The 14,535-nt window shown below is 37.7% G+C and overlaps 1 protein-coding gene across 5 annotated transcripts in view; it reads left to right on the top strand.

Annotated features, from left to right (window-relative positions):
* The window catches only part of KIAA0556 (KIAA0556 ortholog), a 71,401-nt gene that overhangs the window by 12,948 nt on the left and 43,918 nt on the right, over window positions 1-14,535 (top strand). For 4 of the 5 annotated variants that reach the window (XM_032197352.1, XM_032197353.1, XM_032197351.1 and 1 more), the window contains exons 7-11: window positions 3,748-3,897; window positions 6,191-6,354; window positions 7,979-8,088; window positions 8,534-8,648; window positions 10,510-10,713. In XM_032197352.1, coding sequence (XP_032053243.1) covers window positions 3,748-3,897; window positions 6,191-6,354; window positions 7,979-8,088; window positions 8,534-8,648; window positions 10,510-10,713 — 743 coding nt within the window. The remainder of the gene's footprint in view (window positions 1-3,747; window positions 3,898-6,190; window positions 6,355-7,978; window positions 8,089-8,533; window positions 8,649-10,509; window positions 10,714-14,535) is intronic. The other variant, XM_032197354.1, reaches the window with a different exon arrangement.

Genomic DNA, 14,535 nt, shown 5'->3' with positions numbered 1-14,535 from the left:
ACTCTTCTCTTACTATATGTCCTTATTGAAATAGTGTTTTTTTTTTTTTTGTTTTTAAGTATAAGTTAATAGATTATAAAGATACAAAGATGATAGCCTGTTTCTCATAGTCCCAGAATCCACATTGAGCCTGTGTATAGTTAAAATCAGAGGTACAACATTCAATTTGTACGTATATATGGATAGACATCCTATAACAGTGATGGGTAAATAAATATGACAATCATTGCCATAGGGTATTTAGAAGGTAAAATATATTGATGGCTTCAGGAGCAGTTTTAACAAATTAATGGGTAGCAAATTCATTGTACTTTATGAGCTAGCTGCAAGCTTCAGCATGGTGAAGAATTGCACCATATATTCTATATTCCTCCCTGTTCTATATTCCTTGCTGCTGTCAGAGATGAGATCATAACATAGCTGGTTATTTGTTCTCATCTGGTAGGGATCTCTTATGCCCAAGGGAGCTGTACACTGGGATTTGCTGTGCTGTTTGCTAGAGGAAAGACAACTGAGGCTGTAGGCGTACATGGCTTCTCAGTGTTGACAGCTGCTTCCACTTCCAGCTGTAGCTTCAGCCTTCTAGACCAGCTTTTCTCTCAAGGTTGCACTAATGAGTTTGAAGTCCTCAGGGATGCAGGTTTCAGGACCAACATGGGGAGGAAAAAATAACAAAAATAACAAAAAAAAAAAAAAAGAAAAAAAAAAAAGAAAAGAAATTAGTTTCTGTATTATGTTACAGTGAAAGTAATATGCAGAAAAGCTTAACTGTTTTTGACAAATAAATACTTGCTTCTGAATACAGAAGGCATACAGTAGACACTCTCTCTGGTTCCTGGGCTGTAGGTCCAGCTTTTACATAATGATATAAATCAGAGCGAATGACTGCATCACCCAGTCTGAACCTGTACAGCACGAGACCTAGCATTTCTGTGAATGAATTCCAGGTGTTCAGGAAATTTTTTTTGTTTTTAAGTGTTAACAGTATATTAAACAAAATGGTAATGTTGTTGCAGACTGCTACTCCAAGGGCAGAGTATTTCTGTATTAGTAGTATCTGAGAACTTCCTGTTTTGTTTCTTAATGTGCTATTTGCAGGACTGTGTATGAATAAGTGTATACCAGGGTAGCTCAGTTCTTCTCAGCTGCCTTTTCCACTGATTCAGAATCATGGTTTTCCACTCAGAAATTTCTCTTATTGCTTCCTCAGTAGCTCACTGTGTTTCACATGATAGGTCTTTACTGTTTATTTTTGTTAGCACAAATGTTTGCCACAGTTGAAAAAATAGCTCTTTAAAAATGCTATCTAAAACTTGTGCCGACATTTTAACTCCTCATTCTTCACCCATTTTATTTATAATGTCTCTTCGTTTCTGCTATCCAACATCCCTTCCTCAGATTGGCTTTCCTTCTGAAATTCCTTGGGATTGTCTCAGAGAATCCACATCACGTAAAGCATCAAGGCTTTTCTGGAGGTGTTGTATCATGATGGGGTTAGGGGTACCTAAACTGCTTGTCTCTTCATCCATCCTGTTTGTAATATGCACTTATCAGGTGTGCATACATGTATCTGATGCACGTGCATCGTCTTAAGATGATTCTCATGTTCCAGGTAAGTGTAATATTTCTAAGGCACTGAACTATGATCTCCTCCGCCCCCCAGAATACCTCATCTGCTTTTTTTTTCCTTTTTTTTCTTCCTAATGGGAAGTTGCAGAAGTTTCATGGTTTCTGCTTTTACTTGAAGATCTATTTCGCTGCTGTGATGACCCTGGGCTCCAGCTCTCCTCCAACCAAGCCCATGTGTTGTGCTTTACTGAGCACTGAGGTTGGAGAACATACCAGGTCTCCAGCTTAATTAGCCTTTGAGTGGACTTGATTGAAAGGAATCAAGTCTTTTCTAAATGTAAAAGGTACAGTGGAGTGTAACAATTGTAAACTGGAATACAACAGAAACTTTTATGCAAGGAGTAACAAAGGAAGCAATAATTTTTCATTGTGAAGAGAGATGTTTGATTCTAGAAATGCAGAAGGGATTGGACTGAGCTCTATAAAATAGCATATGGTGCTAGTATATTAATCACTTTCATTTGTAATGCAAGGACTGAGAGCAGCAACGATGTTTTCAGGCAGCAAGTCTAAAGCAAATACAAATTAATTGTAGCTCCCAGTGCCAAATGATGTGACAGCCAAATTTTAAGTGCATTCAAGAAAGATTTACACAACTTCATGGAAGATGATGGGGACGCTGTTGTTTGTTAAAAATGTTTTACACGCATCTTCCTGTCCAAGAAGTCCTTAAAGGACTGGTCAGTGTTTCTTGAGGAGCGTTGTTACTCTGGGACTGTGTGCTCAGAGTGTGCCCTCATCTGGCCACTGTCAGGCAGGTTCTTGTGCTGCTCCTTTGATGTGACTTCCTTATGTTTTGCTTTCCCGTTACTTTGTTGTTGAAGATTCTCATGCAGACTTATTCACTGTCAGAGCAGCTCTGCTGGCTCTGGCATGTGTGGGGAGATGTAAACAGAAATTTATTGTCATTCTTTGATTTCTTCCATTTTTCTGGGACTCTATGTTTATTTATTTTTTTTTTTTTCAGGGATAACCAAGATATAGCCCTGGTAAACCCACTTGCATCACCAGGTCTAGACACCTGAACAACAATTGTCTCAGATTGAGATTTCTCAAGAGACTTTTGAAAGTATATTTTGGAACTGTTTTTGCAGTAATCAGAGCAGCCAAATTTTCCTAGTCTCAGCTTCCTCCATTTCACATTTTTGGGTGCTGGATGCCTGTTATCATAGCATGTGCTATTTAAGCTTGATTGTAGATCTGTCAATTTGCCAGATGGATTTTTAGCTACTCCCCTCCCTACCCCCCAACCCCATCAGGTCTTCTTTGGAGACCTCAGTGTCCAAGCCCAAAACCAGTCACTAGATCTCATAGACAATTAGCTTGTTAAAAGTAGAAAGTTCAGGGAGAAACCAGACTTAGTTTCCCAACCTATTTCAGATACATTCATTGTTCCATTGTTCTTTTTTTTTTTTTTTTTCTTCATCCGTAGTTAATTGGTCAAGTAGAGAGGAAAAAATCTTTGCATGAATTGAGTAAAGGAGTGTTCTTTTGCTCTTCTTAATATCATGGAAATGAGTAGTGTGTGGAAAGGCAGCAGCAGAAGACAGGAGAGGAACAAGGGGCACAGTGGCAGCGTGAACAAGATATGTGATTTTATTTTTTCTAGTGAGAAGTTTCAAAGCTGTGATGCAAGCAAAGGAATTGTTAATAATTCTCAAATGAAAGAGTAGATAACTGTTCTTATGAAATGCACTATGCAACCCTCTCCCACTTTGGAACTTCTTAATAAGACAGTTTTAAGATATTTTTTGGTACAACTATATTAATTAATGACTTGGTTTCTTGTGCTTTTTTTTTTTTTGTTTGTTTGTTTTGTTTTTTCAGTAATGCTGAAAAATACCTGCTGCAGTCAGGATATACTGGTCTAACATACTTCACAGTGAAATATTTCATTTTGTTTCGCTAGGTCAGTGCAAGCCATGCATATGTATTAATACATCAATAGAATCGCGTCAGTAAAAGGAAGGAAAGATGGGTTATCACTTTACCTATGCCAGCATAATTAAAGTGGCAAAACTTTAGTATTTAAGGTCCAATAAATTTTTCCTGGCTGACTGTTCCCTAATATCTCTGAAGTTGATTTTTTTTTTTTCCTGTTTCCTTATTATCTTGCAGAATTGAAGCCAGTACGAGTTCTCTCAGCAAAAAGAAAAGATAATGCTGAAATGTACATTCCTGTCAGACCAGTTGTGGTAAAAAATAAAATCAGTCGGCCACTCTCTGCTGAGTCCTTGCAGCTGGAAAGACATGAAAGAATTTGCTATAGTAAGAAATAAGAATATATAATGTCAATAAGGAGAGTTTTCATGCTTTTTTCCCCATTGGTTTGGGTGTAATTTCAGTGCACATCTGTCATAATGAAATTTTTCTTAGCTGTTGTCTTTTTGTGTTGTTTTTAGTACCTCAGGAGTTTTAACTTTTGTAAAACTGTGAGAAAGTCTAGAGCTTGTACACTTTGGTCTTCAGATGTATCTTTATTACCTTCCTTCTCTTTTTGCTTCCGCACCCTAAGACTTTATTTTCCTTTTGTTCCTTGTACTTGCTCTGTGTTTCTCATTTTCCTGATGGAGATCTATTCCTTATGGTATTAACAGAAGTGTGTCCTAAAGTTAGGAATTTAGCCCTTGTTGAAATACTTACACAATGCATTTACAGCAGGAAATGAACATGGTTTTCCCACAGCAGAAAAAAACAGCTTTCTTGCTGCTTTGGGTAGACAAATGATAGATGGGTGCAAGGACAGCACTTAAGCACAGTAGAGCATAACAGTAAATGGTGCTAATATCATCTTCAACAAATATTGCAGGAGTAGTGGAATGGAATCAAAATTTAGTAATGTGCATGTCTAAAACGGTACTGTGCTGTGATACTGGTGTCCTGTCCCATTCTTTGTGCCCACCTGTGTAACTGCATGTGGAAGGAGAATCACTGCTTCTGTAAGTGTGTATGGTTAGGGACCTTTACAATATCAGCTTTTCTCTTTTTTTCCTCATTTTCCTTTTAGTAAGCAGGTGAGGAATCCATAGACAACATACAGAGACACAGACCAGACTGGCAAATAAGGGAGGCAGAAAGAACCAAACCTAGTCAGTCACACTAACTGATAAGGGCATGTGGAATGGGGGAATGTTTAATTCAGTAAGATGATCTGATCGAGGATCTTGTCAAATGGGATCCTAAGGAAAAGGGGAAAGTCATAAACAAAATATACAGATGCAAACCTGACAGATAAACATAACAGATTCTAAACAAGAAACAAGCCTCATCAGTCACACTAGTTGGTGGACTGCAGGCAGAATAAAAAGGACTTGGTTCTACACCTGAAGATGTTGTAGGATATTAATGTATCCAAATCTCACTTCATTTTTTTTTTTCCCTTAAAAAAAGCAAGTGAAAATAACAAACTTTATTTTCCTCTCCTCTAAACCCATAAATCTGTTTCCAGGCTGTGATATTTCTATTTTTCTGTTGTGTGTTTGGGAAGATGGGTGCGTGTTCGGGCATTTTTGACTGCTTAGTTGGTAAGGTCATACTTGGTTTTGTGTCCTGGTTTCGGCTAGGATAGAGTTAATTTTCCTCTTAGTAGCTGGAATGGTGCTGTGTTTGGGATTTAGGATGAGAATAATGTTGATACCACACTGATGTTTTAATTATTGCAAAACAGTGCTTACACTAAGCCAAGGATATTTCAGCTTCTCACGTTGTCCTGCCAGTGGGCAGGCTGGGGGTGCAGCAGGAGCTGGGAGGGGACAGACTCAGGACAGCTGACCCCAACTGGCCAAAGGGGTATTCCATGCCATATAATATCATGCTGAACAATTAATATGGGGGGGGCTGGCCAGGGTGGGGGAAAACTGCTGTACAGGGATAGGCTGGGCATCAGTCAGCAGGTGGTGAGCAATTGCATTGTGCATCACTTCTTTTGTACATGTTAGTAGTAGTAGTACTCTTATCATTATTATTTTCCTTTCTTTTCTGTCCCAATAAACTGTCTTTATCTCAACCCACAAGCTTTCACTTTTTTTTTGATTCCCTCTCCTCATCCTGGGTGGGAGGGAGGGTGAGTGAATGGCTGTGTGGTGCTTAGTTGCTTGCCAGGTTAAACCACATCTTTTTTTGTTTTGTTTTGTTTTGGTTTTTTTTGTTTGTTTTTTTAGAAGAGTCTTCGGATTCCTCCAAAACAGCTGAATTACCCAGGTTTCACTGAAAAACGTTGTTGTGCTGAAATTTTAAGCATTTCTTTTTCATTTAACTGTTACAAGGCACTTCCATTAATTATCTGAAGAAAAAGAAAAGTGCAAAAGCACTTTAAAGCTTAAAAATGCCATTTCTCATTTGTCACTTTTCTTTCCTCTTTTCAGTTTTACAGTATCAGCTGTTGTCTAAAGTAGATGTGGAGTCCTAACGTAGGACAACAAATTGGAGCAATTCAGCCTTGCTTGGGATGGTTACAGACTATTAACATAGCTCTGTTTCAGTAACTGAAGTGGATGTTTCAAATGTATGCTGTTGTAATGTTCCATATCTGTATGGCTGGACCCATTCCTTCTTTTGGCAGGACCATTAAGTCGACCAGAAAGACCACTTTCATCAGCTCGAAAGAATGTGTGTGAGAAGGATTCTGATCTCTCTGTTTCAGCTGTGGTTAAGGCTATGCAAATTGAAAATGAAGTCTTGCAGAGAGATTTGAAAAGACAGTTTGTTTCCACATATCCTCAAAAGGTATGGCAAAATTGATGTTTGATCAAGTACAAAAAAAAAGACATTCTTTCCTTAAACATGAATTATAATCCTAAAATTCGTACATAATTATAAGGTTGTGTAAGAATGAACGGTGATGTCTCTCAACTGTAGTTGGATTTGTATTGTTCTTCCATACGGGGTCTTTGTTTTGTTTTGTTTTTTAAATCTGCTTCCTTGGGATACCATCCCGTAATGCACTCTTAATTTCATGGATCACCAAACAAGTGATAGACCAGTCACATGATATGTCTATACAGTCAAATACACAGCTACAGACCCATTTGAACAATTCTGTTTCTGGAAGCTTCTTAAGCAACATAATACGTTACTTCCATGCCAATAAATCCTACCTTCCTACTGAACTCATTAATATGAGCACAGTTTCCTATTAATACATATGCAGATTGTAAGGTGTGCAATTTGTGTATATCTCTTATCAAAGGCAATTAAAAAATTCTTAAATAAACAAGGAAATAAGTGAAAATCTACTCCTTTCAGATTCAGATCCAACTATTATTCCTTGTTTAGACAAAGAATTGGGAAGTTTGTCCTGATTGTCCTAGCCGATGATTAGTTGTAATAATACCTCGGTTCTCTTAACAAAAAGAAAGTAGATAAAGAAATTTGGGCATAAACTGAAATTTACAGAACTGTCTGTTTTGGACAGTGTTCATGGATTTAAAGTCTGCTTCTAGTTTGGTGTTTGGGACCCCCACATATACAGGAAGGAAAAGAGATGTGCGTATTGCCTTTTGGATTTACTCATTTGAATTCTGAGACAGCACTGCTTTAACCTAAAATGTTGTCCCTGAATTTGTGAGATAATGCTATGGTGAATCTGTATCCACTGTCATTTCTGAGTCAACAATAAGTTTCTGGGGGGTTTTGGTCAGGAGCCAAGGATAAAATGTTCTTTTATTTTAGGTGAGTACTTTAAACATGGTGTTGTTGCAATCTAGGTCAATTCTTCAGTCTTAGTTCTCCTGTTTTTGAGATACATTATGTGAGAACATTCATTGGAAAGAAATCACAAAACTATAAGTATCTGCGTGCTGGCGTTCTGACTGTTATTCTTAAAAAATAATGAAGTAATATTTAAAACAGATGTAACGTTACCTTGACACTTGAGAAGGAGTTTCAAAAGCCCCCTGTCCTGAAGCTGACCTAAATGATCTTCCAGAAGTAGTTTAATTCTACTACACAATGAAGGAATTGTAAAAACTTGGCCTTTGATATTTAGATGTATAACAATGCATAACATTGAAGAAGTAATTCACTTCTAAGCATTTTAAAGTTCTCTTAGTCTTCGAAAATCAGAGAGATAGAAATGACCTAAGAACAGAAGGACTGCCATTCCTCATCTGACTAGTTGTTCACCATGCTATATATTTTGTCTCTAACAGAAGCTACCAGCAAATGTTTAGGAAAAATCGCAAAGGGATCAGCGTATACTTAAGCAGTGGTGTGCAGGTAGAGAAAGAACCTATAGCGTTGTAAAAACTGATGGGCTTTTTCTCTGTTTTAACTACATGTTTAGAGTTACAGATTAGCTAAGATTAGCTGAGAACAATGTGAATTAAATGTTTATTTTTTTCTTACATAGGAGTTTTCTGTTTTATCTGTTCTCTCTGCAATGGATGAACCTTCAGAAAAAAGTCAGGCAAGGGCTGCACTCACAGAAGCTGTTGAGAGAATTTGTCCTTTTGGAAGCAGGTATGTATATTTCCTTTAAGGCTAGCTTCCTTTTCTGATGGGATATTTTTCAGTACTGGGCACCACCACACCCAATAGTCTCTAGATGCCCAAGATTTTGGGCAAGTATTGACAAAAACATAGAGAAGGTTCTAGCCTTGGGCTAATGGCTGTGAATCAGAACTGAACTGCCAGCAGTCTGTATTAACCATGTACTTCTGTTTGTATTTCCTGTGTATTACTTTCTCAGACTGCTTCAGAGAACTGGAGCCCAGTCTTCTAACTAGACTGTGTGTATCTAAGGTGGGATGCTGCAACAGTTGTCATTCAGCATGGGTATATGTGAGATTGTTCTGTGGGCTGTGTGGGTTCATCCTATCATCTCTTCACCTTCACACGAATTAAACTGTTTCTTAAAAATGCAAGAATTATAAGGAAATAACATATAAAAGAATGTGTGTTTCAGACAACAACAGAAACTTCTGAAAATCCTTCAGGAGACTGAGAGCCATTCTGCTTGTGACAATGAAATATTCCTTTCTGATGAAAAATCTGAAGCAGATTCCATTTTAAGAGAGAAGGTCTGTGTATATGCGCACCATAACTGATCCTTGCCAGTACCACTGAAATACAAGTGCATTGAATGATCGGCATTCCACCAATTCTGCCTTACATCAACTAATAAAGCTATGGCAAGGTAATAGTAGAGAATTTATCATCCTCTTAAATTGCAGTCCACTTCAAAGCCTTAGAAAGCAGCTCTCTGTTCTTCGTCTTATTAGTAGGTACCTCTTTGGATTACTTAATTCTTGTAGTCTGTAAGGTAGAAGGGAACATAAAGGACCTCTTTAGTTCACATTTACTACAACTGTTTCTGTGTAGCACTTTCTGCTATAGAAGTGATAGTTGTTTTCTTCTCTGCTGTGGTAGGGCTTTTTGAAGACCCCACTGATGTTCTCATCTTGCTTAGGGTGCCTTTTCTCCTCTTGAGAGTTGTGTTCTAGTGTTGGATACATCCTTGACTCCTCCTTGTGATGATTTAGCAACATAATTTGTGTTTCTCTGGTGAAAATGATGAAAAATTCAGATTGCTAAAGAGGGTCCCAACTTCTTGATATTTTTAAGAGGTTGTCAGGCTTCATTCCATAGAGCCATTGCAAGAAATCCATGTAACCAGATTATTTTGTTTATCTAAATCATTTAATTTCTTTCATTCCTAACAGTCAATAAATCTGTTTCTTCAGTATATTTGTTGTAGTAGAAAAGCATTGCTTCCGTAATGATAACGTAAAACTACACAGAAATACACCTAAACTATTTACTTTCTTAGTCAAGAGTGTCAAAGCAGCTGGTACTCGGAGAAATCTCTCAGTTTTTCCTGAGAACATGCTGATGTTTACCAGCTTACATGAGCTCTAACACATTTTGGATGACTTAGCCATAGTGATTTGATGCATCTCTTTAAATATGTCAGCACATTTAATGGGTGCTATCTTGGGTGCAGGCCTGTTGTAGTGTAGTGGTCTCTGCTTATTCATGCTTTTAATAGACCTTATAATTTGTGTAGTAAAACAGATTACTGCTTGTTAGTCAGTAAGAATAAGGCCCTTTGTTAATCATCAAGGTGATCTAAAGCAAAGGATAGCAAAGGTTCTTCAACAGAAGTTTCTCTTTTAGAGATCTTATCTATATAAATTCCTTCTCCCACTTGTCTCCTGGTAGTCTGGTTCTACTGGACTGCTTATTGGCAAGAGATATGGAAGTTGTTTAGCTGTCTCTATGCTTCATGCTCTTACATCATGTGGGAGGCAAAACATCAAATATCAGTGAGCTTGTGCTGGCTTGTACAAATCTGCACGTTTTGTGTTTGTGTTTTTTTTTTTTTTTTTTTAAATTAAGATGGAAACAGTTCTGCTAGTAGAATGTATCTTAGAAACCTGCAGTCTCTGCGATAGTGGTATTTTTAACTCTTACCAAATATGTGAATTGACAAAAATGTTTAATAAACAATATTTGAAAAACTTAAAAGCCATAAAATATAATTCATGTTGCTCATGCCTCCTGTTTTTGACTCTTACCCTGAAGTTTTACAGTATAGTTTGTAATCTCAGCTCACGTGTTATTCTGTGAGCAGAAAACTCGTTCCTCTTTTCATCAGAATGACAAATGAAGAAGACAAAACAGAGAGCAGTTTTCTCCTTAGGTTTGGAGTGGATGAAATCTAAGAGGGTGATAAGTTCTGTTCTCTTACCCTGCTATAGGTTTATTAGTTGGTGTGGGACAGAATTATTAGAGTCCAGAATAATTGATTAAATATCATCCAGATAGCTTTGTGTTTAAAGGCATTTTGCTTCTGAATTGTCAGCATTGTAGTATTAACAGTCTTCATGTTGCTGCAGGCTTTGTTGTTTTGTCAAATTGTTCTATTTCATTTGGGTCCAGATGACAAGTGTGGAAGTACGAGATGCCATTTATGTGACTATGGAACTTCTTTCGAACTGGGGAAATCCAGAAAATGTTGGCTTGAGAGAGGTGGAATTCTTTGATTTATGCAATGAAAAGATATTTGTGTCTCCTCATGATGTGGACATTCGAAATGCTGACTACCCAGGAGATTTGTGCTGCTTGGTCAATCAGAACTTAAATGTAAGACAGCTTAGTCTGGAATGTAACAACTTCTTATTTTACTATTTCTGTAATATTCCATCGCTAAGGTTTTTTGTTTGATTGCATGATTTCATTTTGAACCTGACTTGCAGAACAGCTATCTGAAAATTAAAAACATAAAAATTGCAATTTATTATTAACAAATCCAGCTTTCCTGTACAAGATGTTGGTATTCAGTTGTAATATTTTTGAACAGAATTTGATAAATTTATTTGACTTAGTTAACTTAGCAATTGGAGGGAGACACATTTATCTGTGCCTCTTTATATATAAACACTGTGATATTATCTTGGGTGAAGGAACACATTCAGTTTTTAAACTATTGTAATATAATTATAGTATCCGTAGAACAAGATCACAAAACTTTAAGGACAAGAAATTTTGCATTTTTTACATTACATCTGCTGTTAAACCAAGTACTACCTGTGATCTGAAGGTATAGGAGCTTCACTGCTTTTTCTTCCGTTTATTAAATGTGAATTTCAGTAAACTTAAGACTGCAAACTTAAGACTGAAATGTACTTCTTTTCTCCTGTCCCCTTGTTATGCTTTTACCTAGAGAAGGACAGTGGAAGAATAAGGATGGTTAGGTAGGTGCTTTTGAACAAGAGATTAAGAAAAATGTATGGTGTGGTAAAGAAAACTACTTCATAGATCTCCTGTTAGATAGTAAGATGAGGTGCTTTTACGTACTGAAGACAATGAAATCTCAATAACTGAAATGAAATACAGTACAAAAAAGGCAGAGATCTCCTGGAAAGAGTCCAGTGGAGGGCCACAAAGATGACACAGGTCCTGGACCGTCTCCCCTGTGAGGAAAGGCTGAGAGACCTGGCTCTGTTCAGCTTTGAGAAAAGACTGAGAGGGGATCTTATAAATGTCTATAAATCCCTTAAGTGTGGGAGACAGAGGGATTTGGCCAACTTCTTTTCAGTGGTTTGTGGGGACAGGACAAGGGGCAGTGGCAACAAAATGGAGCACAGAAAGTTCCGCACCAACATGTGAAAGAACTAATTCACGGTGAGGGTGACGGAGCACTGGGACAGGCTGCCCAGGGAGGTTGTGGGGTCTCCTTCTCTGGAGATATTAAAGGTCCATCTGGACACCTCCCTGTGCAACCTGCTCTAGGGAAACTGCTTTAGCGAGGGGGTTGGACCCGATGATCTCTTGAGGTCCCTTCCAACCCCTACAGTTCTGTGATTCTGTGAAATTCTGGTGCTACTGCAGAGATCAGAAAACTTCATAGCTCTTCATACTGCCATATTTTCAGTTGTTCTTGGGATTTGCTGTATGTGTTTTGACATACTGATGATATAAAGTGTTCGAAACTCACCGTGGGACTTCAGAGCTAGGATTCTAATAAAAATGAGTATGATATTAGTGGTTGAATTTACTAAATGACTTAGTCTTTTAAAAGTACAAGTTTTAGTGCATTTCGTGCTAGTGATACTCTTCGACTTGCAGGGTGAATGAAAATAGAAAGGGGGCAAATGTGTAATACTCTAAAAGTTAATTGAAACTCGGTATGGAATGTTATTTCCAGACAAATATTTCTACTTGTAGCATCTTTCTTGCTGTCTCCTGGAAGTTGTAGTTTGTGTGTCATAAATGCCTTGTCTCGTTTATAGGCCATGCTCTGTGCCGGTTTACACTAAGTAGTAGTAGTTGTGATTCTCAGTCTTTCTGGATAGTTATATACTGTGTAGTAATGTAATTATTAATCCATTATACAGCATTTTTCATATATTCACATATCCCATTATTCTTAAGCCATGATATTTTATTTTTAACTGATTACAGTGTAACATAGTCCTTTAAATTGTTGATTTCCTCAAGGCTCAAGCCTTCCTTTCCTTTGCATCGGGCATACCTTCAGTGCCCCCACAAAGCAATGTATCAGAGGCCAATCTCTCAGAAAATCTAAAGACAAAGGTTCCTGCTCTCACTTTTTGCTTTGATCCAGCTCAAATACAATGAGTACTCCTGGCATTTCAGGTTCACCCTGATAGTTCAAAGAACTTTGGGGCTAGATTTTTTTCAGCGTTAATGCCAAAGATGGTAACTCTAGACTCCAGAGCAGAGTACCTAATGTATAATGTTATAAAGCACGAGCGTCCTCCGCAGACTGAGTTTCGGCATGGATTCATTAATGTATCTTGAAGTTCTGGTGTCAGCTCTTTTGAAATGAGTATGCTCATGCTACTGACAAACAATACTATCTCCAAGTTGCGTCTCACTCAAGACAACATATTGGAGCCAGGCTGATTATTTCTTCTGTTGTTTGGAAGATCTGCAGCCTTTACAGAGCTTCTGGATAGAAGTACAAATGGGTCTCTCCAGAGTCTGTTTTGGCTCTGAGTCTGCTGTCTGCCTGTTAAAGTAACTCTGGCTCTATATCAGTACACCCAGAGAACCTACTGATTTCTAGGCCATCAGGTTCTCACTTAAGAGGTCTGAGGTCTGGAGAAGACCTTCATCACGTGTTGTCTGCTGTTGGAGAATCAGTATTCTTTTTTTGATCATGCTTGTTCACAATATGACTCGAATAATATGATGTAGCCTTGAAATTGATCCTGGAATTGGGTTTTCACTGGTTTGAGGGATATTGTTCAATGTCAATAGACTTTCTTTCCTTTTTAATGTAAAAAGGAATAAGCCCTTCTGGTGCTTGTATAGTTGTTATGCCGCAAATGCATTCAAAGTAACAATGATGTCCCAAAGCTTGTTGAGAGGCCTCTGGGGCAGAGATGACATCAACAATCAGAACTTTGAACAGGTAGATGACCACTCTGAGAACTGGTTCTGTTTGTTCAGCAGGCAGGCAGAGATCTGTCCTTAGCATCATCAGATATATATTTAAATTACTCGATAGGAAAGTTTTATTTACCATCTATAGGGAAAACTGTAAGGCTCAGTTCTAAGTGAAAGGATGTGGAAAAATATTGGCTTTGTGTACCTGCTATGTGACTGTATGCACTATGGATTATTGAAACTAGGAAGGGAGGTAATTTACCTGCTCTTCTCAGGTCACTGAAATGTTGTTTACATGTATGTTTACATGTTGCCCTTATTCTTCTCTGTTTTGGGGTGACGTTTGATTTTGAAACTCTTTATTCCTTGCTTCTTTCTGAACTGCCACACATCCTTTTTCTGTTTCTAAACATGTACAAATAGCACTCTTGAACAGTGCCCAGAATTAGGCATACTTTGGTATTTAAGCTATCTTGATTGTCAGTTGTCTGTAAAATCGATGTTGGAGATTTCTATTTTATCTTAAAAAAAATTCAAATATAGCTCTAAGAAATATATCTGCAAGTGAAATTAATTATCTGCAAATCCTGATTAAAATAAAGGGAGTGAAATAAATTCGATGTTTCCCCTCCTTAGATGGTAAAACAGGAGCACAAGCACTTTAAGAAATTGTGAAATGATTATGCAGTGTCCATTGTGCTCAGTGATCCTCTCTAGTGCCAGCAAAGCTGATTAATTTGATTAAAATAAACTGGACTTGCTTTGACCCTGTAGTTCCAAAGCATGGCAGACTGCCTGTCATTCATGAGCATGCAGATGTCTCACTTGGGAAGGCAAGCAGCTGACCTTTATCTAATAGTCAGGTTGAGAGCTGTCTTACAGGCAGGAGAGTTGGATTTACTGTTTGAAAATAAGGTTAAGGTTTTGCTCTTAACATAACAGGTTTTATTAAACGTTTACTTTTCCAATTGATTTTTTCCTGTGGGGTGGTGAGTTAATTAAATATCCTGCTTTGGAAGAAGGTGTACTGGTGACAGTCTGCTTGTATGT

The sequence above is a fragment of the Aythya fuligula genome, chromosome 15, assembly GCF_009819795.1.
Source record: "Aythya fuligula isolate bAytFul2 chromosome 15, bAytFul2.pri, whole genome shotgun sequence".
In the NCBI taxonomy this organism is placed as follows: Eukaryota; Metazoa; Chordata; class Aves; order Anseriformes; family Anatidae; genus Aythya; species Aythya fuligula.
Note: the sequence above shows the minus strand (reverse complement) of the source record. Positions and strands in the feature narration are given on the sequence as shown.